At 30.4% G+C, this 24,131-nt stretch overlaps 3 protein-coding genes across 5 annotated transcripts; all 3 read right to left on the bottom strand.

The window, feature by feature from the left end:
- Window positions 1-3,709: 3,709 nt before the first annotated feature.
- Window positions 3,710-6,855, bottom strand: LOC137808689 (protein RMD5 homolog). Of its 3 annotated transcripts, XM_068609938.1 has the most exons (3): window positions 6,734-6,824; window positions 6,235-6,345; window positions 3,710-5,056 (listed from the first exon to the last, which is right to left on the bottom strand). In XM_068609938.1, exon 3 carries the CDS (start codon window positions 5,020-5,022, stop codon window positions 3,862-3,864), a length of 1,161 nt encoding a protein of 386 aa, XP_068466039.1. In that variant the 5' UTR covers window positions 5,023-5,056; window positions 6,235-6,345; window positions 6,734-6,824; the 3' UTR covers window positions 3,710-3,861. The 3 variants fall into 3 exon arrangements, with proteins under 3 accessions (XP_068466039.1, XP_068466038.1, XP_068466040.1); XM_068609937.1 differs by lacking the exon at window positions 6,235-6,345 and having other exon boundaries at window positions 6,734-6,855; XM_068609939.1 differs by lacking the exon at window positions 6,235-6,345 and having other exon boundaries at window positions 6,698-6,775.
- A 1,114-nt stretch (window positions 6,856-7,969) lies between these two features.
- On the bottom strand, window positions 7,970-12,821 carry LOC137808688 (phosphoenolpyruvate carboxykinase (ATP) 1-like). The gene is made up of 12 exons (XM_068609936.1): window positions 12,537-12,821; window positions 12,278-12,450; window positions 11,462-11,615; window positions 11,270-11,354; window positions 10,783-10,883; window positions 10,179-10,477; window positions 9,719-9,892; window positions 9,562-9,627; window positions 9,002-9,180; window positions 8,741-8,910; window positions 8,482-8,650; window positions 7,970-8,384 (listed from the first exon to the last, which is right to left on the bottom strand). The coding sequence occupies exons 1-12, from the start codon at window positions 12,734-12,736 to the stop codon at window positions 8,238-8,240; spliced, it is 1,917 nt and encodes a 638-aa protein (XP_068466037.1). The 5' UTR covers window positions 12,737-12,821; the 3' UTR covers window positions 7,970-8,237.
- A 1,903-nt stretch (window positions 12,822-14,724) lies between these two features.
- On the bottom strand, window positions 14,725-21,196 carry LOC137808687 (uncharacterized). Its single transcript, XM_068609935.1, has 8 exons — window positions 21,080-21,196; window positions 20,128-20,205; window positions 17,760-17,841; window positions 17,243-17,383; window positions 16,245-16,286; window positions 15,564-15,703; window positions 15,087-15,191; window positions 14,725-15,009 (listed from the first exon to the last, which is right to left on the bottom strand). Exons 4-8 carry the CDS (start codon window positions 17,355-17,357, stop codon window positions 14,881-14,883), a joined length of 531 nt encoding a protein of 176 aa, XP_068466036.1. The 5' UTR covers window positions 17,358-17,383; window positions 17,760-17,841; window positions 20,128-20,205; window positions 21,080-21,196; the 3' UTR covers window positions 14,725-14,880.
- Window positions 21,197-24,131: the final 2,935 nt, after the last annotated feature.

Below are 24,131 nucleotides of genomic sequence, written 5' to 3'. Positions count from 1 at the left end.
AAAAAGCTGCTTTAATGCGCTTCATTATTGGTCCCTCGGATTCTTAATATGAAATAGTAATCATTATATTCCAGCATATGTTACTTTTTACGCTTTATCTTCAACTATCATCAACCTACAAAAATTGCATTTCACCATCAACTTCCTTGTTTCTCTCCACCCCATAAAATCATCTATGCTATGTTGGAATATAAAAAATTTATAAAGATTTATTAGTGATGGGACGACTCTAATTGATAATTTTTTTAATTGATAAAATTGTAAAATATTACTATTTTTTATTTGTGGTTAAAATTGATTTAAAATAAAATATTATTATTTGTTTGTACTTGTGCCATTAAAATAATATTTATGCTACAATTTGTGAACTCAATTAAAGAAAATACAAATTATTTGGATAAATACAAATTATTGAAAATGAATTTTGATAAATTTAGAATAGAAATAATTGTAGAATTAAGTGAATTTGCAAATTTTGTAAAACTTAATAAAATAAATCAAAATTGGTATAAAAATTCAGTGTCTAATTAATATTAAACATAGAATAATACAATATAATATCATGGTAAAAGATAACTAAATCACAATAATTAGGAATAAAAAATTATGTAATGACGTTTGATTAAATAAGTATTCCCACGCCATTCCTGACCCAGTTGAAAAAAAAAACTACAAATTATCTAACACTTCCACTACATTTAAAAATGTATAAAAATTTTCACAAAATAAAATCAAAATGAAAATCAAATTAATATTTTTAATATTATTATTATAATTTTATGAATTTATTTTGATTGTTATTATTATTTATAATTTCGTTATTTTTATTATTTTAATTAGTATTTATTATTTTATTATTGTTTTTACACATTATTATATTTTTATTATTATTCTTACTATTTTATTATTATTAATATTATTACTAATTTTTATTATTAACTTTTCCATGATTATTATATAAATTTATATATTATTATTATATATGATTATAATATATGTATAATATATAATATAATTAAATATTTTTTATATATAAAATCAATGATCTTTTCTTCACATTCCATTAGAGTATTTTAGTAATTATGTGTTTTTAATATAATATTAAGAATTAAATTACAAATCAAATTTCTGTCATGTCATGTAAAATCAAAACTAAAATCATGAGTCAACCAGATAAAAGTTGAAGATGAATAATGTGATTATATGAACAAAAGTACAATGTAGCAATGAAAAAGAAAAAGAAAATAAAATAAATAAATTTGTCTTAGGCCTAGTTTAGTTGGTTTTCTTCCATTCAACTCAAATAAGTAGAAACAAGTGTATAATCCACATTCCTCCTTGTACCTTTTGAATAATCGAATAACCATTAGTTAAGCTAAAAAAAATCACTGAATAAAAATCAAATTTAGATAAAAAAATAATTAATTGTTATAGTGATTAAATTAGAAATTATTTTAAAGATTAAAAAAATTATTAATTTCTAAATTAGTTTCAATTATAGATAAATAGTTTTTAAATTATTATCTAATTAGTTACCAAGTTTTTTCTACCAAATTTAGAATCTAAATTTTGTAGTATCTAAATTGATCTCTAATTTAATAAATATAACAACTAATTATTTTTTATATTAAAATTGATTTTTATTTAATAATTTTTTTTAGTTTTATGCAAAATCAAACACAAAAGTAGTGTCTAGTTTATTGATGCTAAAATGTGAGTGAGGTTCATGTGAAGGACTTGCTTAACATCTTCATTATTGTTGTGATTGTAGGCTACTATTGTAGTCCTTTAAATATCTCATTGGGAATTTGAAAAACAAAAGGTAGGAAGTGAGTGAGAAGAATAGTTGTTGGGTGAATGATGAAGTGAGAATAATTTGTTGAAAGATGGAAGAAGAGAGAAAGGGTGTTTAGCAAGATATGAAGGGTTGATTCATGTCAAAGAGAGAAAAGGTATTGACAATGAAAGTTTATGTTTTGGTTGGTCCCTTCCCTTTGGACCCCTTTCCCTTCACTTTTGGGACTACACTCACCATTTTCTTAATTTACTCATAATATTTCCTTCCTTACTTCTAAGCATAAATATTTTTGGTAAATCATAATATCTTTCTAATAATTACATAAAAACAAAAAATCAAAACCACTTCATCAAATTAACCATTTTCACATATATTAAAAAAATATACGTACATTTCTTTACATAATGAGATTGTTGATCACCACAAGATGACAAAAACTTTGTTTCCTTAACTCTTCCTTCTTCATTTTCTTTCTTATGAATAAAATCCAAAGAGCCTACATTCATGTTATAAAGTAAAGGGGACCTTATCTCACGTTAATCCCATTAAAATTGTTCTTCTCATCAAATACTTGTTATCATCAGACATTGTTTTTCTTTAACTCATTTACCATTTAATCTTTTATGGTAAGGATTAATAATAAATTAAGTTTATATATATATATATATATATATATTATTTATTTATGTGTATGAGTTGTTTTTACTTAAACATATAAGATTAAGTATATATTTTAAAATTTAATTACTTAATTAAGAAAATATAGATATTTTCAGAGGAGGAATAAAGTAGACAACTTTGATAGAAGAGGGGCTGAAAAAGAGATCATGCACATCAATGAGAAATGCGTAAAAAAAAGAAAGTTTCTAATTCTGGAAATAAATAAAGAAATTTTTTTACGTAGTTTTTTATTTTTATTATAATTATTGGAAAAGTCTTCTTTTTATGTAGTTTATTACTTTTATTATAATTGTAAGGAAAGTCTTTTATACAATTTATTATTTTTATTATAATCGTAGTGGAAAGTCTTTTATAAAGTTTATTATAATTGAAGGGTAGTCTTTATGTAGTTTATTATTTTCATTATAACTTGTAAAGGAAGTTTTTATGTAGTTAATTTTGGTTATAATTGTTTTTTTTATTATTGTTATAAATTAGAGATAAAGAATTAAGAATCTTAACAAGGAAGAATTTCATTTTTTATTAATTTTTTTTTTAAAATGTGACCCTAACGTTATTTCATAAGAATACAAAATTTTCATTCACAAAATTAATTTTAATTTCATTATGATGCGAACTTATATTTCAACAAATCAATTGTTCAAATTCAATTTTTATAAATCATCATAAAAAGTATTGGTATAGAAAATATTGGTATCGATCATAAAAAAAATAATATTGATATTGAAGTCATGAACTCTAAACCTGAACCCTAAATCTTAAATCATAAACTCTAATCCATAATCCTTAAACCCTAAACATTAATCCTCTATTATCAAAATTAAAAGAGTATTTATCAACATCAATGTGAAAAAAATCTACTCACTACTTTTAGTTGCTAGTATTCTTTTATCTCTTTAGGTTCTACACAATAATCTTATATAAAAGATTACTGAACCAAGAGCATTATTTGTTCAATTAAGTTTCTCTATACTTTCATCAAGAATTCAAGTTGCAAAACAGAATCAACTCAAAGGATATAAACTAATTATAGTGTATACTGTTGTCTATTAAACAATTAGAGTATTTACAAAATTTGCTTATGAGGTGGCTTGTTCGATCTCTTGAATCTATAGATTTTCTTCTTCTGCAACTTCCTCCTATATTTCTTGAGATATGTTCAACATTACTTTCCTTCGTTGGTTCAAATGATTGCTGGTGATTATTAATCAATGAAGGACTTGCTGGACATACCCAAATAAAAAAGAATTTCTATTTACAACAAATTTATAAAATACAGACATCACAACAAGGCATGGGCTTTTTGCATGCGCCATATACGATTGCACCTATGCTAACACATGATTCAGTTTATACAAGAGTTTCATACAAACCCATCAACATCAGAAATATAGCTGCCTGCATTGACTTGCATCAATATCAAAGGGGCAATATGGGCACTTGAACACTTTTGTGCTATTCTTTGACATCTTCAAGATAGACTGCTTACAGAGGACATGGCCACAGGCCATTAACATCGGAGGGTTATCCTCGGTTGCTTGTTCCTTTGAGACAGGACAAACAAAAATAGAATGAAACTGGAACTCGCTGTCCAATTCAACTGGCACTGGTAACTGGTTCATAGACTGCCATTCATGCTTCTTCCCTGCCATGACATTCATAAATTTGAGGAGAGCTGGCAAAACCTGGACGCCTGCTGCTACGGTTACACTCAAGGGGCTATTGTAGGACTGTCCCAGAAGATTGCAGAACTGCATCTTAAGTTCCTCAGCCAACTTATCCCAGTTAGATGGTGATAGTAACGCATGGTAAGGAGATCGATCAAGCTTTCCAGTCCATAGAAGACAGCCCATAAGCTTCTGAATCTCAGTCATGTGACTGGAAGCAAAAGGAGAAAGGTGTGTTCGAGCATAAGTAAGGGCTTCCTCTCTACTTCCATTTTGAAGCACTTTTACAAATTGCATCGTGTGAAGTTTCAACACAATATCAGATCCATTTTGAGCAAGTTTGTCACAAATAGAGGCAGCCCAGTTGAGGGCTGGCTCTAGGTTATGATTCTGCATGGCTTCAAGTATTCGATACATTTCCAGGAATGGGGATTTCATAATGGCAGCAGATTCGGGCTCTCCAACCACATTCATGAAATTGTCCCCTATCTCAAAAAGACCTTGCCGGTAAAAATGGTTGGCAATTATTTGGTTTAATGTATGAATATCAATGTCGATATTTCTGTAAGCCTTGGATATATCAGGGTTGAAATATTTTTCAAGAAGTTTTCCATACTTGTTGAGTGCTACATTTAGTTCCTTCTGTGTACCTTCCATTTGAGTAAGTGGAGCAGCTTTAAGTAAACTGGCCTTAAGCTCACCCAAGACAGTTTTGTAATCAAGTTCTCGGTCAGTGTTATTTACTGACTGCATTGTGTCTAAAACACTCTCAATTTCCTGTCTGATCTGATCGATCGCTTCTTGAGTCTTGGAACAAGATAACTTTTGCTTCTTAGTAACACGGTCAAAAGCCTCTTTTATAGTACTCAGCTCCATATTGAATATTAACTGTATCTACAACTTGTGATGCCTTAAATAAGATGTGAGAGTGTTAGGACAAACTTTTAGGAACAACCAAGCAAACTTCTGTACCACAATTTGTTATGCTTTTATTCCAACAAAAAAAAAAAACATAAAAACTTCAAATGATAGGGAGAGACAGGGAATAAAACGCAGGAGAACTAGGAATCCTCCCAAAACAGAATTACACTGCAATAAAGGAAAAAGCAAAGGAAAAACACACATTTACAGAAAAGAAATAAAAAATAAATGTTATAAGAATATGAACTACGGAACAAGTGTTTAAAGAAAGTCAGCCCATAAGTGCATTTTTTTTTCTGGTATGAGAAGAATGAATAATACTTTAGAGGTAAACAAATTATGTTATTAGAAAATTTGTTCAATTCAATCCAAATCATTGCCAAAGGAGCCATAATCAGAATAGATACCCACCCCCCCACCCCCCCAAAAGTATCCATACAAACAAATGAAACAATAACCGGAAAACACTGCCATCAACTAATTGAGAAGTTTATATCATATGATACCAGGCGTAAACCTCAAGACCAACAATTATTTTCTTCTAGAACAATCTTAAACTGTTTGCAGAGCTCCAAAGTAAGAAGCAAATTCAAGGAGCAAACAAAAAACATTCATATTAATAATCTTTACACACTCATACTGATTGAGACTTATCTTCTCAACTAAACGAATAATATATCTGCTAAAAACACAATGAAAGGCAATGGAGAACATAAATTTTGGTGCAAAAAATTAATTGACAACAACAATTTATGTATAAAATAAAATTAGAATTAGAATAAGCAAACCACCTACATATTCTTTTGATTTGGTCAGAACTCTAACAAGGCTTCAGAAAGAATAAGTTCCCAAAGATTAAATTATTATAAATACATTCTATTAGTCAAACAATTATAATTCGGGAGGAGGTTGTCTGCTTGCATTATCTTCAAGCATATACCTCTATCCTGAAAAAATAATATTCCAAGTCTGCATCATGTTTCACATTAACTTTTACTGTCTTACTCAACGCCAACCAAACGGTCTGGGACGAAAACAACAACAGAAAAAAAAAGAACTTATAGGACATAAAGTAAGCTCCACTAATATCCAAACATATCAGGATACATGTCCACTATAAATTGAAGAGAATCTATTGAAGATCCACAAGAAGCTGAATCAACAAACCTAATAAAATCCCTGACAAAATAGAGTTGAATTTGATTCCTTTCCCGTCACAGGACCCCCTAATGGAAGAAAATGGATGATACCAACCTCTCTACGTTCCATCATAATTCCCTAATTTGAAATCCAAGTTCAACTCAACACAGAGCATCGTTACCATTATTTACAATTTAATTTCCAGAATTCAAATCATGCCACATCAGCCCAAGCAATGAAAAATCCAGAAAGATATAAATTTAAAATATAAGATTTAACGAAGAAGAAGAAGAAGAAGAAAAGGAAGAAAAAATTGTGTACAGAATCGATAATAAGACAGAGCTTGAATAGTAAGTTTCACAAAGCATTAAAGCGTTTATCATTAATAGAGTGAACCATGTGGAAATTGATAGCAGTATTTATTTATCAAGATGAAGAAATAAAAATAAAAAAAGTGAGAGAGAAGATTAAGGTGAAGAGTTTCGCATACTGTAATTGGTGGAGAAGGGGGAAAAGAGAAGCTTACTGAAAATGGAGGTAACAGATCTGTGGATGTTGGTTAGGGCAAAGCGCAGAGAAGAGAGAGAAAGATGAGTTTTGTGCATCAGGATGGATAGTGTAAGAGGGAAAGGGTTACTTACGTGTCGTTGCTTCATCCAGCGAGTCACTGTGCAACCCACTTTACCTACCCAAGCCCACTTTTCCATTTTCACTACTTTTTGGCCCAATACCACGCACGTTACCACATTGGCCTCTTCATTCTGCACCCATCTTTTAAACCTGCAACCCCATGAGTATGAAATGGCAAATATACCTCCACTTCAATTTATAAACCCACCCTACCTTGTGCATTAACCTCTGTAAGAATTGCCCCATTGAATGGGTTTATTTTTGTGTATTTCACTCAACATTCTTCTTTTGTTTCTTATTGTAAACAATTAGCATTGGGCTCCATAAAATTATATAATGCTATAAGAGAATAGTTACTTTACTTTTCTAGATTTTCACTTTCTTCAACCTTTTTCAACTATCAAAATTTCAATTCTCACTATTTACATTCTTCTGTTTCCCACTTCCTTTCATTGCTCACTTCAGTCATAGCTTTCCCTCATTTTCTTTTCTGTTCATATTGGTACCTCATTCCATGGTTATTAAACTCTTCAATTAATTCTCAAATCTCAATATTTTAGATGGGTCAAACAAATTAATTCTCAATCAAACCGTTTTGTGTGTAAACTCATCTAAATTTAATATTCATATAAACTTTTTAGTCAAAGAAACAATTCAACCAATTTGTAAATTTCCCCCATTAATCAACTTGTGTTTTACTATAATTCAAATATTTGAAGAAATTAACTCATTTTAGAAGTTTTTACTTTAATAACTAATGCTTTTTTGAATTTATTTATAATTTAGACATTTATATAATTTGATTTTATTTAGTAATAACTAATTATTCTATTTCATCAATATGATTTGTTATTCTACTTTATTATGAAATTGAAATATAGAATTGTTGTGATATTAAAGAGTATTTTGTTATATATATACTTCTTAATATTATTTTTTCTTTATTAAAGAAACTTTTTTCTTTCAACTCTACAAGTTGAATTTACCTGAACTTGGAGTTTCCCAAAAAAAATTTCTGTGTAAAGATGAAGAACTGCAAGAACCAAAACGGCGATTGAAAGAAAAAGCAAAAGAGGGTAACATGAACCCTAGCACAGCGCAGAGAAAAGAAACGAATAACGAAGAAGAAGAAGAAACTGAAAGAGAATATTATTCACTCTGTAATCGAATGTTACTCGCCTTTACAAAATAAAAACTGATAAAGTAAAAACAAGGTGCAAAAAGAAATGGGCCATAGACTCCGGCCCACGTATAAGGCAAAGCCCAAAGAGAACAAAAACGTAGACACGCAAGTAGGAACGATGTGGTGCTTTGAAACACATAACACCTTTGAAAAAAGTGGGATTGAAAAAGAAATGTATAGATACTAGCAAAGAAAGCTCCTAATCTCCTAATTAATCTTAATCAATGATTGGACCAGCAGCAAGAATTTCTTGTGTGAGGTTGTTGCTATCTCCAATCTGGTAATCGGTGAATGTTTCAAAATTGTTCTTGAACAATCCAGCCAGCTTCAGCAGTGTCTCCTTGTAGGCTTCTTTGTCTGACCACTGAAATCAAACAAAATTTCCAATCTATGTTGAAGGACTTGGAAAACGGAAAAGTAGTTTAATGATTGAAAATGGTAAGAGTTTTAGCACCACTAACCGTGTTCTCAGGGTCTAGAATTTCCGAGTTCACTCCTTCCACTTCAGTGGGGATCTCAAGTCCAAATATCTCAGTCTTCTTGTACTCAGCATTCAAGAGATCTCCAGAGTGAATGGAATCAATAATTTTTCTTGTATAAGATAGTTTAATTCGACTTCCAGTGCCATAGCTGCAGTTTTGCACAACCAAAAACAAACATGGTTTTTGAAAAGTGTGTTGTTAACACTATTTTTTGACTTTATTTGTACTAGACGCTTACCTTCCACCAGACCATCCTGTGTTAACAAGCCACCCAGTTGCACCATTGTTCTGCATCTTTTCAGAAAGCATGGCTGCATACTTGGTTGGGTGTAGCATTATAAATGCTGCTCCAAAGCAAGCTGAAAATGTTGCCTGTGGCTCCTTTATACCCTCCTCCGTGCCAGCCACCTTTAGTCCTCATAAAGAAAAGAGCCAATGAGAGAGATTCAGAGGAAGCAATATTATCAAGAATAGAGTGTTGAAGTTACTCAGACATTACCAGAGCTGTGTATCCACTGATGAAATGGTACATGGTCTGTGACAGGCTTAGCTTACTCACAGGTGGAAGCACACCAAATGCATCACATGCCAAAAGAATCACATTCTTCGGGTGAGGACCAACACATGGTAACTTCACATTTGGAATGTACTCGATTGGATAAGCTGCACGAGTATTTTCTGCAACATGAAAAAACAGTATTATATTTATCTAGCTATCCACAAGGTCTATTACAATTGATTTCTAATCACTATAAGGCACTTTTGTGTATCATCATGTTCTTATGCTCCACTTTATTGTTTATTGTCTAAATAAAGTTCAAATCAAACTAACTAGTCTGCATCAGGAGTTCTACAAATAGAGGTTTGATTTGTTAAATTCCATCATTATCCATTCATACTAGTGGTTTAATAATAAGCCTCTTTTATTTGTAGGAATTGACCTCAAATATTGGATTTGTGTTACGAGTCAGGGACATCTTGCAAACACATTAAGTCAACCATTAATTTGATATGACCTAGTCACAACTAAGTCATTATATAAACCAAGTCATTACTTACCTGTAACTGATTTGTCAGCATAATCAACTTCACGAAAATGCTCATCAAAAACAACATTCTCCACAACTGATAGCCAAGTGGATAAAAATGTATCAAAATTCGTGAAGTCAAATTTCAAGAGATGTTAAACTAGCCTAAGATTAACAAAAGGCAATACCTGTGCCAAATTTGATCGCGTTCCAGATGTCAGGCTCGTTCTCCCTAGAGAGATCAATGCATTTGGCATAGCAACCCCCTTCAATGTTTGAGACACCTGTCTCACTCCAACAGTGTTCATCATCTCCAATCAAAAACCGGTTATGATCCGTGGACAGAGTGGTCTTTCCAGTACCTAATATGAATAATTATAGAAAAAAGTTCATTAATTAGAATGGACCCTTTTGGTGCAAGCACTTTTCTAATCACATTTGTTTTAAGATTTTAGTTGAAATGCTGCAACAATGTAAAAGGTTTTTTCATAAGTTGTCAGACACAATAAAATCATTATTTTTTTAACTAGTCAAATGCATGAAAATCTTTACACTAACCTTATATGAAAGTTCTATGGAACAAGATTCATAAGCTTCAAATAAAGAATCTGGTACCAACACTTATTTGATGATCGAGAAAAGTTATACCTGAGAGTCCAAAAAAGAGAGCAACATCCCCAGATTTTCCCATGTTGCAGCCAGAGTGTAGGGAGAGGATTTGGCGCTTAGGCATGAGATAGTGCATGACACTGAAGAGACCCTTCTTCATTTCCCCTGCATACTGTGTTCCAAGGATGACCATTTCCTTCCTTGCAAGATTAAGATCAATGCTAGTGGAGGATGTCATGTAGTGAGTGTAACGATTGCAAGGAAACTGCCCTGCATTGTATATAGTGAAATCTGGTGTGCCAAAGTCCTCTAGCTCTTCAGGAGTTGGTCTAATGCACCTATATTGTACACATTTTTGCAGATTCACTTCACTATATTGTACACATTTTTGCAGAATCACTTCACTATTTCATTCACTGAGAAGGTTTATGCATGTTCAATAGATATTTCTATATGATTAAATTAGAACTGATACTTAAAAATGCTATCCACTTATTTGCACCTGCATCTTTCTCACATCACTTTCTTTTCATACTAAAACAAGAAAAGTACCTTAATTTTTAATATATTTTTTATGGTTGATTCTTTAAACACTGGCTTGTGATTGTGGTGGTAAAGTATTCTTTTGCTTATATACACTTACATGTTGTGCATAAACAAGGAATGGTAAGCTCTGGCTGAGACAATCCTGACTTTGATTCTGTTCTCTAAGTCCCAGTTCAAGAATTGGTCATTCACGAAGACCTGAAAATTAGATAAGATAATTTCAAGTTCAGATATAAATTATAGTGTATACACAATAAAATTTACAATTTTCAAAATTGACTCATTTAATCCATAGTATTTAAGAGAATAGAACTTCAACATGATAACAATGATCTCGTTTTAAAAAGGTGAAGTGTAAAATTAGAGAAGTTTAAAAGTCATAATTCATTTATAAAAAAAGCTAACTTGCCCTTTTAACAAATGACAACAGGTTCCAATCCTAGTCATCACCACCTCAAATAGATTGTATAAACCCACAAAATAAGACCAATTGCAGTGATAATTTACTTTGTTTTTATAACATAGTTATTTGTGCATGCCAGACAGAAAAGAAGATAAAAAAAAAGAGAGAGAAGAGAAATGACCTTGTCCAAAGAGTTCAAATAATCAACTGCTCTTTCCCTGTTCACCATGAAACTGTGTTCGTCCATCTCAATGTTGGGGGAACCCCTTCAAAGTAAAATAACACAAAAGATAAATCAGATTACAGAATAAACAGTTCAAAATGTTTAGCACCATTTGTAACATATATATGTAATGTGATGAACAGTACTTACTTTCCCCACCAAAGCTCATTTTCAGTAAGTTCGTCCTTCACCACACGCTTGTCTCTGGGACACCGACCCGTCTTGGCCCCAGAAAGTGTAGCCAATGCCCCAGTCGAAGTGATGAACGATCCTTTCTCATACTTTATCGCTTGTTCATAAAGTTCTGTTTCCAAATTAAGTCATATTTCATGTTATATTCTTTACCATTTTTGTCAGATATAATGAAATTAATTTAGATTACTCAACTCATTATTTTTAATTAGCAATGAAATGTTTGTATTTCAGTTAGACAACTGCAGTACATAGATTTAGGAATTAAGAATTTTGCTCATTAATTCAACAAAAAAGAGCATGTGCTAACACCACAAAGGGCCATTGTCATTGACCAATTCATCTTTTCAAATATACAAGATGTGATGCTGAACTCATTTTCGTACACCACAGTACAAAATGATGTAATACCAATCTGTATCATTCAAGAGAAACACACACACACAAGTAAGATATTATTAAGATTCATAAACTACTACACGGTCAAAACGTACAGAAGGAAACTTGTCTTATGAGAAGCTTTAAGGGTCATTTTATTTACTCTCTCTTCTCATTATAAAGTGTAACTGTTAAAGTAAAAGTAGGCAACATTATTTTATACTTAAAAATCAAAACCTCTTTCCCTATGGAGGGGCTTTAAGTTTATCTCACAACAGAAAAATTACTACAAGCATACATAAATAAAATCCTAATTCTCTTTGAATCATAAAAAAGAAAAGTATATGTAAGTAGTTGTTGAGTAAGACAGTAAGCATTAAAAAGAGGAAAGAAAACCTGCGGGGGAGAGGTTATAGAGGACATGGGTGAACTTCAAGGCACTGTCGCTGACAGCAATGGTGGGTGTGACTGGAACATGTGCATGCCTTGACCCTTCAAATCTTCTTGCTGCTGGATCACCCCTCACCACCTTAGGTCCACTTCCTCTCGTCAGTGACGCCAAAGAGGCACTGCATGCATGCATGGCAAACACGTTTCAACCAAACTTCTTTAGATCATAGTAGTAACATGTAGTGTAGCCACGTATAAACATTACCTGATAGACTCTAGCTGCATTTTACTGCGTTCTTCCTCAGAAAGATTTAAGGAACTGGCTGGCTGCGCATTCCCCCTGGGAGTGGTGGGTGCAGACCTCTTCCTCTGCAACGAGTGAAGCTCATCAATGGTATGAACCCTCACTGTTGGACGATCACCTTGTTCGTCATCGTGATTTCCAAAGTTCCCAGTTGTCGGCATCTTCGTCTATTCAAAAAGTGAAACAACGAAAGTGGCTGCGTGAAAGTGCGAAATGGAGAAGAAAGATGTAGCGGTGATGGGAGAATGTGTTGTTGAGTGTGGCTTTTAAAGGGTGTGATTAATCATCCACGCGTAGCTCAGAGAATCATGGTTTGATCATATCTCTAGGGTCAAGCTAAGAACAATTCCAAATCACCCTAAAGTTGAGTTGCAGACAAGACAAGTGTTTCCACATCATTCATGTACGCTATTTTCGTTCTACAAAAAATAATCAACTTTCTTTAGAATCGGACATAGTAAAACCAAGTCCAAGGTTCTTTTAACACGAGTTTTTTTCCCTAACCTCCATCTTCCTCTTTTAATAATAAAATATAAACATCTTATTTATCACACTCTTTTTCTTTTCTTACGTCTGCATCACAACTTTTATTATCATTATTTTAATAATTCTTTATAATAGTTAATTACAAACATACCTTCTATAATATATTTTTTATTATTAAAATAGTCAAACAGTTATATACAATTCTTAGATTGTTAGAATATCATTTTTATTCCTTTACTCGTGTTTAAGGATATGTGGTTGTCTAACAATTATGTTTTCTGAAATATTTTTAACACTTTAAATTTGTTAATTCTTCATGAAATTAAAGTATGTTTTACAGCTAGTACTAAATTTTAAACACGAGCTTATTAAATTGAGTATGTTTATCCTTATATTTTGTGTTTATATTTAATAAGATTAATTTTATTTTATTTCCTTGAGATCTTATATCGACCAAATATAAGAATATTTTATTGTATAAGAATATTTTATTGTATATAAATGAGTGTAAACCACATTCTAGAGTCGGTTTTATAGAATTATATATATAAGATAAAATTAATTTATGAACAAAATAAAAGATTAAAATTTTAAACAATTAAGTTAAGTTTAGATTAGGACGAAAATATAATTTCAATTTTTTATTGCTTTCTTTTCTGAAAATTTACAAAAATGTTGTTTCAGTGTCTTTCAATTTCAGTTTTGGACGGTTGCGAAAGAGTTTTTTAATGTCGCCATGTCTTTCAAAATGCATAGTTTGCTAAAACATTCTCAAAAAGTAAGTGAATATGAATTATAATTAAAAAAATCGTATGTGGATTAAAATTTAAAAGAATCACTTTTATTTAATTGAATTATCTTATATATGTTCACACGCAAAATCAATAAGTAAAAACGTTCATTAGAAATAAATAAAGTATTTAATTGATTATCTTTTATATATTTATTTGCATTTAATAAAAGTGTTTGTTGACTGAAAAGAAAAAAATAGTAGAACCATCTACCATTTGAATACGGAAACTAGAAAAAGTCCACAACTATAAGAAATGAATAGAGTGTAAATTAATGTTGTTCAACTGAATCAGAATCTTAATCATCGCACATCAAATAAGACTAAGACACCTTTGTTTGAGTTATTATTTCCAGAAATTACATCATTTAAAATATTGAATTCAGAAATTACATGTTTGATTAGTGTTTAATAATTTTTAAAAAAATAATAAAATCTATTTAGTTTTAAGATTAAAAAAAGAAAGGTATAATATAATAGAAATAGATAATTCCATTCTCATGCGAATATCAATAGTAAGTCTTATTATGTTGATTAAACAATCATAAAATATAAAAAATTAATATAAATTTTGATAATTATGTAGAAAATCTAATTTACTATAATAGTTTCCGTAATAACTATCATACTATGTTAAAGATATGTTTACACGTAACTTTATATGATAGATATTTATAGAAGCATCATAAAAAATTAGACTTTGTGAGTTCTCATCAAAACTATCATAAAATAATTAATGAAAATCAACTTATGAATAGTTTTAAATAAAGGATATTAAATAAATAACCAAAATAAAAAACTGATAATCAAAATATGAGTAGACACATTAGTATCAATAACGCTGCCTTGTATGATAGCATGCAGTGAGATAAATTGATAATAATAATAATATTATTATATATATTAAGAACATGTGTAAAAATAAAGTGAAAAACTAGAAAAGTAAGGATGGTTTTATAGCATTATACAATTGTATCGAGCCCAATGATAACTAATTTTGTATACATAAAATAAGAAACAAAAGAATGTTCAATGAATATGTTCCCAAGCTCCATGCACGATCTCATCATTTATGAAGGGGCGCAAAGACCACATTTGGCAGTAGCTTTCTAGTTCTTCTAATGACATCCTCAGATCTAAAGCAGACACAATCTTTTCCTGCAAGAATAGGCAAACATTTTAAGGATTCTTCATTTTCATTCACTTTAAGGTCACAAAATGACATTATTCATTACCTGCATCAAATAGTCTTGCTTTACCATGCTATATATGAAAGCCATCACCATGGCCAAATGTGTGATATCAGGACTTTGAGAATCAGACAAAGCATCCTTTTCCTCCTGAGTAAAGGTGTAATTGCTGTTCTAGTAAGCAGGGATTCCATAATTTCCACTACTAAATTTATATCATGCAAATGATTCTTGAATTTAGTGGAGTACAACTTCCCAACCAAGAAGAGAAAGAGGTCAGTGACCTTGGTAGAGGAGCAGATAACAAATTCTATGTAACAGGTTTTATTTGTAAAGATTATAATAACAAGCTTCACATAACACTCTATCAGCATTGCAATTCCAATAAGAAGTATCAACTGCTGGGGTTGCTTTTTCTTGGGGGAAGGGGGGAGCAGGGGAAGATACTCAATCAAAGGAACATTTGGAGAAAAAATTTAGCAATTAAATTAGAAATTCTTCCCAAATAAGTAATAATATTACCAAATCATTATAGGTTGCTTGCTCATTTAATCCAACATCAAAATCCAGACCAGAAAAGGCTAATAATTTTCCATCTGTAGTCTGAATAGCACTTGTTACATCCCCCAATAGACCTTCAAGTTCATCAAGTATTTCCTTAGCTGCAAAACATACATGAACATGACGAGTAAATGCTAAACTAACTGCATGTTTAGGAATGATTAATTTTTGGAATTGAAAATTTCTCTCACAACTAGTTAAAATAAGCAATTATTTTTTTAAAAAGCAGAAAAGTGTATACTAAAAAAAGAGGGCAAGATCACCATGATGATTATGACATAAAGTTTACAACCCAAGAAATTTTATATACAACACACAGTCGATATGAACTTTTAAATTAATGATGGCCAAACACAACGTTAGTATCTACAACAAAACATTTCATAGAGAAGCTAGAAAGAAGCCCATTACTGATTAAGCAATGCAAATTAGAAAGCAATTATGACTAAATGAAAATAAGTTTCCTCCAAGTTGGAAATACATCTTCGTAAGTTTACATTTTATTTGGATAGGGCATTTTAACGAGTTTCTTTTCCAATCTTCAAAAGAGAAATACACATTCAAGTCTATCATAGGATGTATACGCTTATGGAAGCATAGCAATCATGGATCAATCATTAAAAACACGAGGCCATACCATACCTTTTCTTATATGGTTACAGAGTCCACGTGTGCATGAGTGAACTTCCGAACATATTTTGCCATATTGAAACAGTTATATAGTCAGCAGCAGAATAAATAGCAATAAATAAACAAGTACAATTCAATCGGAGAATTGATAACAAAAGATTGTACAATGCTGATTCAAGCACATATTTTTTTGGAACAAAGACACAAAAGAATTAGAGGGAAACTGAAGGAGTGAGAAAAGCATACAGGATAAATGCAAAGAAACAAAATTGCTAGCTGGTACCAAACACTGATACTCGAATTTTATTATGTAAAGATAAAAAATACAAAAAAGAATACCAAATTTCTACAGACAAAAAACTATTTATTCGTCATAGCAGCAAACCATTTAGAGTCTTGAAGAGCTTGTTTTACAGTTTTGGATTTGATTGAGTCACTTGTGGAGTTGCAGGAACAATAGGATTAGGATGAAATATTTCAGGAATATAGGTAGAAACCAAAGGGGAATTAGAGGATGAGAATGTCGAAGTGGTTGAAAAAAGATGAGGATAAACATATATATCCTTTATGACTGGCAGAATACCCCAAACCAAACTGATCTTGAAGACAATGCTTTGCTAAATTTCGGTCACAAAATAAAAAACAAATAGGATAAGTTAATGACAACAGAGTTCATGAATAAAAAGAGTAACTATTGCAAAACTGCACGAGTATACTTTTGTAAAAAATTATGAAATAATCTAATATTAACTTAACACTGCACTCAAAGAAAATCAATCTGTCATACTCCTTTTAAATAGAATAAAGAAGATTCATTGGTAACAGTATTGGTTCACTTTTAAAATATCAGACTCAAATAAAGAACAACATTCTCAATACATCATACTAAATTAAAAGGGTTAAGAAAAAGAAATGTACTTATGAGTCACTAAGCCCATGTTGAGTCTAGAGATATACCCTAATAATGGATGAGACAACCAACCCCACTAAAAATAAAGAGCAGTACTTACAGTTTGTTAAACTCTGGATACTGTTGTTGAGCTTCCTACATCCAGAATTTATATAGGCTTTAACTCTCTTAGTTTCATTAGCCACAATTATCTTCTCCACTAATTTAGAATTCATATCTATAGGAGGCCTCCCAATAAACTCTGCACAATTAAAGTTAAAAGTTATAAAATAAGGAGGCGTTTTGTTCCATGGAATCCTTTTGCATTCTGGAAAAATGAAAGTACGAATCTTTATTCCTATGTTTGCTAGAAGTTTATAAAAAATATTTTCGGGTATTTTTATTCCCAGAAAGCTGCATACCTTTGTTTGTACAATTTTTATATGCATGATCAGGGGTTGGGTAAGTTATATTCTCATGGGAATGAGGGAAGTTACTTTGTAACCTCCATTATAAAGTCCATTCTTTTATTTTATTACTTTAATTAATTTAGAATTTAATAAGTATTATCAGAAATATGAAAAGTTAACCAAACATATTTTACAGTAACAGGTGCTAAAAAAATTCTGTGTAATTACCAAGCGCTTGTTGAAATCCAGACAGCAGCTTGCTTCCCGCAATTCCCAACTCATCAATCTTTGCAATCCTATCATAGGGTAGCTGTTGAGAAATAAAAATTTATACAGATATATTATGTGATAAAGAGAATACATACAAAATATAATTTTTTGTTTCTATGTATGCATATATGAGTGAGTATGTATGTGTTAGGGAACCAAGATTGTTACAAAAGAATAAAATTAGAAAACTGATAGAAAGTCTGGTATTATTGATGATCATAGGGAAATATTAAGGAAACAGTCCCACTGCCACAGAACAATACAATACTCCTTGTCCATAACAAACTAACAGATTATCCCTCTTTATATATGAGTGAGTGTGTTATGTGTTAGAGAACCAAGTTTGGTTGTTTTGAAGTAGGTGCTTAGGTTTTTGGAAACCTAGTTCTTGATCCTTTCCTGGATTTCAAGTCAATTCTAGGTAATAGAAGTAAATTTACTTAGTTTTGTTTCAATTGGATTTGTAATGTTGGTGTAAGTTGAAGATTAGTTGCTCTTAATGGTAGATTGGGAATTGAATTTGCATATGAATGGCCTTGTTGGTTAGTAAATTGGGAAGGAATCAATTTGTGAACCTGATTCTTGAACTTGGAAAATTAGATGTTGGATGAAAATGTTGGTAGTAAAATGCTTTGGTTTTAACTAGGAGTAAGTAGAAGCAAGTAGAGTTAGAAATGTTATAAGGATATTATGGAAAATAAGTAACTCTTTGTTGTTGGCTTCTCACTTGAGTTTAGGTTGTTATGCTCAATTTGAATAATAATAATAGCTAGTGTTAGAAATCTATGTCAATGTGTTAATTCTTGTATAGATTTGAGTACCAATTTGAGGTGTTTAAGCAGTTTGAAACTCTGCAAAACCCAGAATTTTTCTACATAATCCACGCAACGGATCCCTCAACCACCCAACAGATTTGAGGCCGAGAGAAAATAATTACTCAGCATATTTGAGGCTGAGAGGAAGTGAGTTTTACTATGAGAAATTCGCTCAAGAAAATTAGAACCAAGAGTAAGTGAAGAAAAATCTTTTGTCAAATTCGCTCAGTAGGCATTGAGCGATTCAATGCTTTTCAAATTAGGATTTGTACTCTTTATGAAAGTTTTAGCCTTCAATGTTAGCTAACCATGGGTTATATTTGAGTATGCTTGGATCAGTGGAACTCGGGATGACTTATCATCTATGAAAGTTGTTGCAAATTGATTTATGCATTATGTGTTGTTTCTGAATTGTGATGCAACATAACGAAGTAAGAGAGCATGATATATGATGTAACACTATGTTGAATATTATTGGTTTAATTTATTTAATGTATGATCATGATATATGATGTAACACTATGTTGAATATTATTGGTTTAATTTATTTAATGTATGATATTATGGATTGTTGCTATAGTGGTTAAATATAATGTCCGCAAATGTTATACATGTATGAAAATTAGATGTCACAAGTCTTGCATAACTTGTGAATCATGGTTGAATTTGTGTATTAAGAAAAGGAACCTAAGATATCAAGTGATGAAAAATTGAGGGGGAGTTCTTGCATTCCATAACATTTGTAGATTTGGGGCTTAGGTTGTAACGAATTCACATTGATTCTTGACATTTAAGTTCGTTGTTGATCTAAGTCTTGGATTGAATCAGGTGTTAGTATCTAATAGAACATATTTAATACGATTCTTCTGGGAGATGTTTGTTATTTGTTGACTTTGATATTACTCTATATGTGTGTATGAATCACATTTGATTATTGTGTAATTGTAAAATTATTTTTAATTAAATTAGCTCTTCCTATTCTGTGTTTTATTGTGGTACCTGTTGTGTTGTATTGAATGCATGAGCAAAGGATGATGCAAGTATTGATGGAAACTCTTGGCAATGTTAAGGTGGTTATGCTAGAACATTACCATATATATGTGTATGTATTAGTTATACATATATTTTGACTTGTGTATGAAGCTGTTTTGTAAACCCTTTGTTGGGTAAAAGCTTGAACTATATTGGACTTATTATTAGTTTAAAATATTAGCGTCAAGCTTATTTTTAGAAGTTATTAAGTTTTAAAGGGTGTTATAGAATCCATATAAAACTATGATTTTTGTAAGGTAGTGTTCATGAGAATGAAATAATTACTCAATATGAAGTAGTTCCAACTTAACAAGAACAATCCCTCATGCAAAATTTTCAATTTTGAAGGGTCAACTTCTGTCAAAACAAACATGTAATTTATTTACTGCAGACAAACAGAAATATAACTACCACGCGTAGACCGCTGATTTTTGGCCCAGAAAATACAAAAAAGGCTAACTTGCAAGATTAGCAATTACCCTGTCATGAAGTCTCTGAAATTTTGAAAAATTTCTTCCTCCAATTTGGAAAGTGATTTGTCTTCCCTGGTTTCCATTCTGCAATTTATATGAAAAAAGGTAGAAATCCATAAAAATAAATTACATATAAAAAAGAGAGATCTAAGTAGATCAACTCATAGAAAATCACAATTTTGCCTCTATTCAAGACTCAAAAGGCTAAAACACTAATCACTAATTAAAACGATTGAATATCAGATCAGGCAAATCTAAAAAGTGTATACATGTGTCCAAAAAGTCCAAAATAACGTTCATTTCACTTTTTTTTTAACAAGAGATCAAGTTAATGAACCTAACTATATCGCAAATTCAAACAAAAACTATTATCGAACTGTTAAAAATGAAAAAGGCTAAAATTATAAAAATAAAAATAATTCAATTTTATAGGGATATCATTCACTATATTTCCTGTCATCACCAGGACTGGTATGCAGTCTCATTGCCATACGCAGATAGACTCCTCAAAATCAAATGAAGTTTACAAAAGAACCAAATGGGTCGAAGAGATATCTGCATATGTAGAGAGACGAGTCGTCGTTCACTTATTCTAGGAGTCAGTCTTGTCATAAAAGTTTATAAAAGTTTTTGGTGGTAATGTACTTCTTCATCATTAGAAATTCTCAAGGAACAAATCATGTTCACAAATTACAAAACAATCATGTTCACAGATATATATACATACATATTATATATACATATAGTATTTTATACGATATTGAAAAACTAATTATCCAAAATTAACTATTCCTTTTTAATCTAGAGCCACAGTGAGATAGCCTGTAGAAAGAATCACTATAAATCTAAGGCAAAATTAACAAGTCAGTAAGGATGCAAAGTGCACGACGCAACCAGAGAAGGAAACATAGAAGGAAGAGGACTCGCGGGGCAGAGAGACGACGCGAAGCTAACCTACAGAGGTGAAATCGGCGCGGCGGAGGTTCACCACGAGCCGTCGAAGGTTTGCCACGAGACGGCGGCCGGTCAAGATACGATACGCGGCGGAACCACAAAGCTCGTTACGTTTGAACGTTTGTGCATATATTTATTTATTTTCCTTCTCTTAAAAAAGACCTTTTAATGGCGAAATATTGAAATGACGGAAGTGTCATGGAGGTTCAGGAAGAAATCCCTAAGTATAATTTGTTTTGGGTTCTATGAGCTCAATTATATTCATACTTATGGGCTTTTTCTTTCTACACCCCCATAATTTTAAAATGATAATTTTACCTTTTTTAAAGATGAGTTATAGATTGTTTGCTCTGGAAACTTCTCGGAACAAGCTTTTCAAAATTTACAAAAAATGATTTTCATAAACATAATTGTTTTGGAAACCATATTGAGCTTAATAATCTCAACCTTCTTTCTCGAAAACCCCACTTTCGTATACTTGCCTAAACTAAATAATCACAAAGGAAGCATTTTTGTCATGTCTAATAAGATGGGCCAATGTACCGTAAAAAGCCCTTTATGATTTTGCTAGGCCTAGTTTTCATGGAAGTTGGCCCAAACCTACACATTTTGTCCAAACAAATATTAGAGAAAAAAAAACATGAGCATGGTCCAAACATGTGAAGAAAACACTTTTAAATCTTCAACTATCTTATTATTTAAGTTTAAGTTCTTTCAAATTTGTGTTTTAATGTCTTACAAAATTTACTAAGGTTAGTATAGAGTCACAATATATTAGAATATGATAAAAAAATTATTTTATTATATTGTAATTAGAGGTTTGCTATATTGATAAGATTTAATTTTCTTCTCCTACATATCTTATTTTGTCAATGTAAAGTATTTTTTAGTGTAAAGAGGCATAGTTTAGAAGGAGACAAAATAGAATGGTTGAATTTTCATTATACTTTTATCACTTGCAAATTCATTATAATTATTATTAATGTTAATACCATTATCATAATTAACGTTAACATATTGTCGTAATCAAGGCTTACATAGAAGAAAACTGAAATTTTGAGCATTGTTTTCAAATAAAGATAAAGTACAAGTTGATTTGTTGGGTTACTTAAATTAATTAAAAATAAAAAAAAAATAAGTTAGATAAAATATCTTTAAGTACTTGAATAGGAGAAGTGTTTAGTTAATTCAAGTAAAAAAAATAGTTAATTTGTGCATTTGATTATTCTATAAATAAAAATAAAGTTGTAAATAATATTCAGTAATAGAAGCAGAAGTATTATTTCTCTATTTTCTATCTTTTTTTTCATTATTTTCTCTCACATAACTAATAACTAAATACTTCATTTTTCAAACCACTATGCAAACCGACACTACAATACTTTATTAAAAAACCCTTTATGTAATCTCTATGCTGGAATAAGATAAAGAGAACGACAAAAAACTTTTTCTTACAGCAAAAATTGTTGTTGATATTGTTATTGTAAATTACTCAACAATGTATAATAAAAAGTATATTTTACTAAAATTAAACTTGAACTTATAAACAAAATTAATCTTCTAAAAAACATACACTTTCAATAGCTTTTACAGCATATCGTGTGATAAATCTCTTAGACCATCCAATCCACTTAAAAATAGTTTATAAAGAAAATAAAAAAAAAATATAGAAATTTTGTTATGATAATTGAATTGAAGAAGGGATATTAAGAAATAAAAGAAAGGACAAATAAGTGGTTGTAAAAGGATGAATGTGAACAGAAGACAGAGACAGTAGAAAGCGTGAACAACGTGCGTGGAAGGCCTACGGTCGTAAAGTTGTGTCCAGAAGTAGCTAATTATTGACTGGGCCCCACATTTCCCTTTCATAATTTGCTTTCCAAGATTCTCTTAGGATTATTTAAGGTATAATTATGGTATTTGGTTCAGTATTTAATTTATTTATTTAATATTTAATTTAGTAAAATAATTTTTAAAAAATCAATTTATTTTCTGTATTTTTTTAAAATGTATTTAAATTGATTTTTTTTTAACTTCCTCTCTCAACTGCGTTAATTGTTACTAATGTCACACAAATAATAAAGACACATTGGATTAGACGTATATAAGGTGGTTGAGGAGTTTTGCAGAAATTAATAAAGTTTAACAATACGAGTTTAGGGTTTCTTCTATTTAAGAAATGGTTCAAACAAAGTTTTAAATTCATTTTGCTATGAAGTTTTTCCCTCTAAACATAAAAAGTTTGTTTGATAATAATCTTCACGATGGTAACTTCATTTTTACCAATAAGATAATTATACCTTATACTAATTATCATGTAATTAATTAATTATACTAGAAGTATTTTTATATTAAGCCATGATTTTCTTTAATCCATTTATTTTAAACAATAATATTTATTATGTCTATTCTTTTTATTCTTCAAAAATATTTATTTAGTTTTTAAAAAGCTAAAATAAAAGAACCCACCATATCTAAATTTGAACAATATTTTCTAATAAATATGATAATAGTCTCATTCCTTTTTATTAATCTACTCAAATAAATATTAAGTTAAGTTTAATAACTCTATTCTAACAGGTAATATATTCATATATGTCTTCACTTTATTATTATCACATTAACACGGCCTTTATTAATATTTATTCCATTATTCTAGTTATCCTTATCAATACTATCATTAGAAAGCTTTATCTAACTTTAAAAAAATGAAAGTTTTCTTTTATATTGTTCTAACAATGTTTCTTCTCTTTGCACATAATACGACCATTGCTAGATCAATGTTTAATTTTTAACCAATGTAGATTATTTTCATTATGACTTTAGTCAGTTTTTTAATTAACATAACAAATTTAGATTTTCTTAATCACTTATAAAAGTTATTTAACGAACATTCGTATAAATTTTCGTTAATAAATTTATTTTTATCAGTAATATTATCATCATTCTCACTACTATATATTTTCTTCATTATTGTTATTATATATGTTGAAAGGATTATCCTAATAATAGTCGTATATTAAAATAATATATAAACAAGATAATTAATATTAAAA

The sequence above is a fragment of the Phaseolus vulgaris genome, chromosome 3 (assembly GCF_000499845.2).
Source record: "Phaseolus vulgaris cultivar G19833 chromosome 3, P. vulgaris v2.0, whole genome shotgun sequence".
NCBI lineage: Eukaryota > Viridiplantae > Streptophyta > Magnoliopsida > Fabales > Fabaceae > Phaseolus > Phaseolus vulgaris.
The sequence above is the reverse complement of the archived record's forward strand: the minus strand, read 5'-3'. Positions and strand labels throughout refer to the sequence as shown.

What these genes read in the sequence shown, in the direction of transcription:
- LOC137808688 (XM_068609936.1), bottom strand. Translation starts at nt 12,736, where the DNA reads ATGCCGACAACTGGGAACTTTGGAAATCACGATGACGAACAAGGTGAT. An exon ending in CTATAACCTCTCCCCCGCAG is followed by an intron (nt 11,616 to 12,277) that starts GTTTTCTTTCCT and finishes ATTTGGAAACAG; the next exon opens with AACTTTATGAACAAGCGATA. An exon ending in TCAGTGGATACACAGCTCTG is followed by an intron (nt 8,911 to 9,001) that starts GTAATGTCTGAG and finishes TGAGGACTAAAG; the next exon opens with GTGGCTGGCACGGAGGAGGG.
- LOC137808689 (XM_068609937.1), bottom strand. Translation starts at nt 5,022, where the DNA reads ATGGAGCTGAGTACTATAAAAGAGGCTTTTGACCGTGTTACTAAGAAG.
- LOC137808687 (XM_068609935.1), bottom strand. Translation starts at nt 17,357, where the DNA reads ATGAATTCTAAATTAGTGGAGAAGATAATTGTGGCTAATGAAACTAAG. An exon ending in TATCCAGAGTTTAACAAACT is followed by an intron (nt 16,287 to 17,242) that starts GTAAGTACTGCT and finishes TATGTTCGGAAG; the next exon opens with TTCACTCATGCACACGTGGA. An exon ending in AAGCAACCTATAATGATTTG is followed by an intron (nt 15,192 to 15,563) that starts GTAATATTATTA and finishes ACCTTTACTCAG; the next exon opens with GAGGAAAAGGATGCTTTGTC.